At 34.7% G+C, this 6,019-nt stretch overlaps 2 protein-coding genes across 2 annotated transcripts; both read right to left on the bottom strand.

The window, feature by feature from the left end:
• Window positions 1-315: 315 nt before the first annotated feature.
• Window positions 316-920, bottom strand: LOC116122131 (gibberellin-regulated protein 12-like). The gene is made up of 3 exons (XM_031408035.1): window positions 846-920; window positions 581-611; window positions 316-497 (listed from the first exon to the last, which is right to left on the bottom strand). The coding sequence occupies exons 1-3, from the start codon at window positions 918-920 to the stop codon at window positions 316-318; spliced, it is 288 nt and encodes a 95-aa protein (XP_031263895.1).
• A 1,945-nt stretch (window positions 921-2,865) lies between these two features.
• Window positions 2,866-3,470, bottom strand: LOC116122199 (gibberellin-regulated protein 12-like). The gene is made up of 3 exons (XM_031408103.1): window positions 3,396-3,470; window positions 3,131-3,161; window positions 2,866-3,047 (listed from the first exon to the last, which is right to left on the bottom strand). The coding sequence occupies exons 1-3, from the start codon at window positions 3,468-3,470 to the stop codon at window positions 2,866-2,868; spliced, it is 288 nt and encodes a 95-aa protein (XP_031263963.1).
• Window positions 3,471-6,019: the final 2,549 nt, after the last annotated feature.

The following is a 6,019-nucleotide window of genomic DNA, read 5'->3' as shown; positions in this document are numbered from 1 at the left end:
CATGATTGATGCAACCGCGCTCAACGTAGACTTTCTTGATAAGATGCCAAAATTCTCTCCCTGATTCTAAGGGATATGGCTCATTCGGTGATTTGCAGGAGAATTGTCTTGCTTATATCCAACCGAGCTTGGCGTAAATTCTCACACAACATTTTAGAAACCTCAAGATGATTTTGTTATTATATCAAACCTTGGGGGTCTGTATCTTTAAACTTGGAGAGCTTTATCTAGGTTTTTCAAAATTGGAAAAATGTTTCGGACAAATTCTGTTATTATGGTATCTAAACCAGAGTTGCTGGAACATAATACAGAAAATCATGGACACTTAGGTCCACCTTCTTTAGTTTTCCAGTTGTTGTAGCAAGGACATTCTTCTTTATTTCCGTAAGTGCCAGAAGGAACACACAAACACTTTTGGCAACACTTGTTGCAGAAGAATAAGCATGGCTTTCTGTGTGAAGTTGCGGAGCACCTGTAATCGCAAGCCCCTGCACACTCTGCACAATTACAATAACATTTCTTAATTTCCATACATTTTAAAACAATAATATTATCTAAAAAGAAAAACTTTATTAATTACCTTCGGGTTTGAGTGATCCTTCACCACCAGCCTGTGCATATTCACGATTACATAATTAAATTAATTAATTTTAACAAAAATACAAATTTATTTATTAAAAACAAGAAAACTTACTGGATGATAGGTTGCACCGCAAGAATTAACCTCTTTTACCTGAATATAAATAAAATAATTTGGTAATTAAACCTTAATTTATATTTTTTGTAAGTCAATTATAAATATATATACAATTAACTAGTTAAGAGATAAAGAGAGAAATCTTTACATGTGAAGCTTCTATAGCAAATACAAAGGTGAGGAGAAGAAAACAAGCAGCTGAAGATAACGAGAGCCTTGCCATATGTTTCTCTAAACTTGAAGAAATAAGATAATATAGTATAAAACTGTATATTTGCCCTATGCATGTCATACTTATAGTTGACATTTATTTCTTTGCTTAAAATAAAATTATTTCTTTACTTAAAATAAAATTATTTCTTTACTTATTTAGAGCATCACATTTATTTTTTAATTAAAATGATATCTACTTAAATGTATCCATATGATAAAATCATATCTACATAAATTTTTTCATATGATGCTATATATAATTAATTCTCTATATATGGGGTTCTGCTGTCAGTAAGATTCCATATAATAAATTTTCATCAAATAATAGCTGTCAATTGTTATGCAAGAGAAAATCAGTTTGCCCCTGTTTTGAAAAGTCAAAGTATTTGGATAATTATCGACTTTTTGTTTTTAATCAATTTATCCCAAGATGTTTTAAAAAATAATCAACCACTCCCTAAAATCCTAACATCATCCCAGCTCTATTAAAATACACAAGGCAAAATAGTCTTTTTTTTTTTTTTTTTCCTTGGTAACCGAGGTGTTTGGACTTGCTTGCATGCAACTCAATTAATCTTTGAGATCTTTTGAACATCCTACAAACTCAAAGCTATGAAAATGACAAAATAACTCTTGGGAATTGGGTTTGTCATCTACATGTTGAAACCCTATTGTTGCCAATTTGAGGAATCCATGGCTTAAGCTTCTAGGCATGGAAGCGTCAGAGATTTACAACCCCACTAACCACCGTGACTGGGTACATGGCTAGAGACCCAAATTGATGTTTTAGCATCGTCAACATTGTGGCCCATATTGTGAAACTCACAATTAGAGGCGTCGCTTTTTTGTGTTGTTAAGGCAACAACTTGATTGCCCTCCCAAATGTCACGTTCGCCCCAAGCCTAACACCAAATAAGGCCAATTCATGTTCAAAGGTTTAACCTAGATTTGACACAGAGTATCCAGAGAATATACCAGGAACCTTTCTAGATACTTCTGGAATATTCATTCACTCAAAATAGGAGTAGAGTTCTTATACTTTTATGATTAATCATGGCATCCATCGCATTGGATATGTATGAATCTGCACCATTAAATCTCCCTGCAAACTCGACGAAAATTCCACTGCTACCTTATTTTTATTAAAATAATAGTTAAAATACTTTTGTTGATACGACGAAATAACATAAATCTTCTTGAGGCTTAAAAAATAAAAGAAATTCTCTTGCTCTTAACTTTTAAGTGTTAAAATAAACGACAATATGATAATATTTTTTAATTTATAATAGTGTAAATTTTAACGATTCACTAATAATTCATTAACGATAGATGAATTCTTGTTATTTAATGTTGATATAAAAAATCACACAAACTAAAGGAATCTGCTTGACCTTGATGGAATCAGATCGGATGGCCATATGATTATAAATAATCAGCAAAATAAAAAAATAAAAAGACAATAAACCTTTTTAAAGTGATTCGACGAGCAAAATCTCAAGCCTACTTCTATTGTTCTTGTTTTAGATTTGTAGGATTTTAAGAATAAATTCTCTTTTATAATGAGTGTTTTATTGTTATTTATACATTAAACGTTAGTGGAGTGATTCTAGGGATTGTGTTTGAAATAAGAAAGTTAATCTCATGATTGATGCAACCGCGCTCAACGTAGACTTTCTTGATAAGATGCCAAAATTCTCTCCCTGATTCTAAGGGATATGGCTCATTCGGTGATTTGCAGGAGAATTGTCTTGCTTATATCCAACCGAGCTTGGCGTAAATTCTCACACAACATTTTAGAAACCTCAAGATGATTTTGTTATTATATCAAACCTTGGGGGTCTGTATCTTTAAACTTGGAGAGCTTTATCTAGGTTTTTCAAAATTGGAAAAATGTTTCGGACAAATTCTGTTATTATGGTATCTAAACCAGAGTTGCTGGAACATAATACAGAAAATCATGGACACTTAGGTCCACCTTCTTTAGTTTTCCAGTTGTTGTAGCAAGGACATTCTTCTTTATTTCCGTAAGTGCCAGAAGGAACACACAAACACTTTTGGCAACACTTGTTGCAGAAGAATAAGCATGGCTTTCTGTGTGAAGTTGCGGAGCACCTGTAATCGCAAGCCCCTGCACACTCTGCACAATTACAATAACATTTCTTAATTTCCATACATTTTAAAACAATAATATTATCTAAAAAGAAAAACTTTATTAATTACCTTCGGGTTTGAGTGATCCTTCACCACCAGCCTGTGCATATTCACGATTACATAATTAAATTAATTAATTTTAACAAAAATACAAATTTATTTATTAAAAACAAGAAAACTTACTGGATGATAGGTTGCACCGCAAGAATTAACCTCTTTTACCTGAATATAAATAAAATAATTTGGTAATTAAACCTTAATTTATATTTTTTGTAAGTCAATTATAAATATATATACAATTAACTAGTTAAGAGATAAAGAGAGAAATCTTTACATGTGAAGCTTCTATAGCAAATACAAAGGTGAGGAGAAGAAAACAAGCAGCTGAAGATAACGAGAGCCTTGCCATATGTTTCTCTAAACTTGAAGAAATAAGATAATATAGTATAAAACTGTATATTTGCCCTATGCATGTCATACTTATAGTTGACATTTATTTGTTTGCTTAAAATAAAATTATTTCTTTACTTAAAATAAAATTATTTCTTTACTTATTTAGAGCATCACATTTATTTTTTAATTAAAATGATATCTACTTAAATGTATCCATATGATAAAATCATATCTACATAAATTTTTTCATATGATGCTATATATAATTAATTCTCTATATATGGGGTTTTGCTATCAGTAAGATTCCATATAATAAATTTTCATCTAATAATATCTGTCAATTGCCATACAAGAGAAAATCAGTTTGCCCCTGCTTTGAAAAGTCAAAGTATTTGGATATTATCGACTTTTTAATCAATTTATCCCAAGATGTTTTAAAAAATAATCAACCACTCCCTAAAATCCTAACATCATCCAAGCTCTATTAAAATACATAAGGCAAAATAGTCTTTTTCTTTTCTGGTAACTGGGGTGTTCAGACTTGCTTGTACGCACCTCAATTAATCTTTAAGATTCCTTGAACACCCTACAAATCCAAAGGTATAGAAATGACAAAATAACCCTTGCGAATTGGGTTTGTCATCTACATGTTGAAACCCTATTGTTCCCAATTTCAGGAATCCATGGCTTAAGCTTCTACGCATGGAAGCGTCATAGAGTAACAACCCCACTAACCACCGTGTCTCGATATATGGCTAGAGACCTGTAGATGCAAAAAATCCACCGTCATGAAAGTAGGGTCTGATCCCGTGAAGTTGAGGCCACTAACAATCCACTAGACTTGCACACATGAAAGAACAAGCGTGAAGCTTACGGAAAACACCAGGGTGGTGTTTGCCGTATGCACTCCGACTCTCAAGTCAGCAAGGCTGAAAGAGATTATTTGATAAGAATTAAGGATAAGACGAATTACCAGGAGTCTTTTCGGAGGCTAGGACTACGGCAGAGGTATCGGATTCTTGGGAACAAGAACTTTATGAGCAAATAGATGGTTTTGAGTAGTCTAGATTGACCCAATAGTTAGCCCCCCACTCTTTAAGTTATTTGATAAGAATTAAGGACAAGACATGTTTATTTCGTTATTAGGCCTCGTTAGACCCAAGACTATTTTTTGCCCTAATAGTTAGCCCCCCACTCTTTAAGTTAAAGGGTATTTAGCTTAGAGAATAGATTTAATCGAATGAGTGTAGACTTAGTGGATTAGTGCTAGCAGCTCGTTAGGTCGGATAAACCGTTGTTTGGAGAAAGTTCGCTCAACCAACCCATGGTGATAGGATTTTGCTCGACCACCCTAAGTTGGGAGGTGAATGCTTGACCAACGGGGGTTGGGAGAAATATAAAGACTTGCTCAGCCAACCTGGCTTGGGAGAAGCTATCAGCTTGTAATAGAAAACCTAGGTGTTTAGGTTACATGATCAAGTCGGTATGACTGACTTGTAGTTGAACTCAAGGCATCAAGCCTCGTGGCCGAGTCGACGTGACCGACTTGTAGTTGAAATTCGAGGAGTCAGGCCTTGTAGTCGAGTCGATGTAAACCAATTATAGTTCAAAAAATTTGTAGACACTGAGTACTGGGGCCTTGTCGGTGTGACCGACTGTCGATGTAATTTGAGCCTCACGACCAAGTCGATGTATATCAATTGTAGTTAAAAAATTTGTAGATGTTAAAAGTGTCGAGGCCCTGTTGGTTTGACCGACTGTCGATGTAATTCGGGCCTGGCGACTGAGTCAATGTAAATTCGTTGAAGTTGGAATAACTGGTAGATGTATCGAGGCCCTATCGATATGACCGACTGTTGATATAATCCGGGCCTCACGACCAAGCCGATGTAAATTCGTTGGAGTTGAAATAATTTGTGGATGTATCGAGGTCCTGTCAGTATGACCGACTGTCGATGTAATCCGTGCCTCGCGACCAAGTTGATGTAAATTTGTTGGAGTTGAAATTATTTTTAGATGTATCGAGGCCTTGTCGGTATGACCGACTGTCGATGTAATCCGGGCCTCGCGACTGAGTCGATGTAAATTCGTTGGAGTTGAAATTATTTATAGATGAATTAAGGCCTTATCAGTATGATCGATTGTCGATGTAATCCGGGCCTCGCGACCGAGTCGATGTAAATTCATTGGAGTTGAAATTATTTGTAGATGTATCGAGGCCTTGTTGGTATGACCGATTGTCGATGTAATCTGGGCCTCGCGACTGAGTCGATGTAAATTGATTGAAGGTGATCATAGTAGACGACTTAAAACAACTTTATATGGTATCACGCATGGTGTGCAGTTATCAACAGTAAATTGAATAAGAGAAGTAATGGCATGCATGTGTAATAGTAGACTAAATCAAGAATATGCTAAACGGAGAAGTAATAAGCCAAACAAACTCATGGCTAAATGGAGAAGTGATTCATGTCGTGCGTATATAATAAACCAAATAAATAATAAGTCAAATAGAGAAAGAAATACTATGCCTGGGATGCATGTGTTGAACAATAGGCTGAATGG

Source organism: Pistacia vera, unplaced genomic scaffold (genome assembly GCF_008641045.1).
Source record: "Pistacia vera cultivar Batoury unplaced genomic scaffold, PisVer_v2 Contig132, whole genome shotgun sequence".
NCBI classification, from domain to species: domain Eukaryota; kingdom Viridiplantae; phylum Streptophyta; class Magnoliopsida; order Sapindales; family Anacardiaceae; genus Pistacia; species Pistacia vera.
The sequence above is the reverse complement of the archived record's forward strand: the minus strand, read 5'-3'. Positions and strand labels throughout refer to the sequence as shown.

Bases quoted from the DNA above. Each gene is read 5' to 3' on its own strand.
- LOC116122131 (XM_031408035.1), bottom strand. From the start codon at position 920: ATGGCAAGGCTCTCGTTATCTTCAGCTGCTTGTTTTCTTCTCCTCACC. The intron at 612-845 runs GTAAAGATTTCT...GAATATGCACAG, and splicing joins TTGCTATAGAAGCTTCACAT to GCTGGTGGTGAAGGATCACT. The intron at 498-580 runs GTAATTAATAAA...GTAATTGTGCAG, and splicing joins AGGATCACTCAAACCCGAAG to AGTGTGCAGGGGCTTGCGAT.
- LOC116122199 (XM_031408103.1), bottom strand. From the start codon at position 3,470: ATGGCAAGGCTCTCGTTATCTTCAGCTGCTTGTTTTCTTCTCCTCACC. The intron at 3,162-3,395 runs GTAAAGATTTCT...GAATATGCACAG, and splicing joins TTGCTATAGAAGCTTCACAT to GCTGGTGGTGAAGGATCACT. The intron at 3,048-3,130 runs GTAATTAATAAA...GTAATTGTGCAG, and splicing joins AGGATCACTCAAACCCGAAG to AGTGTGCAGGGGCTTGCGAT.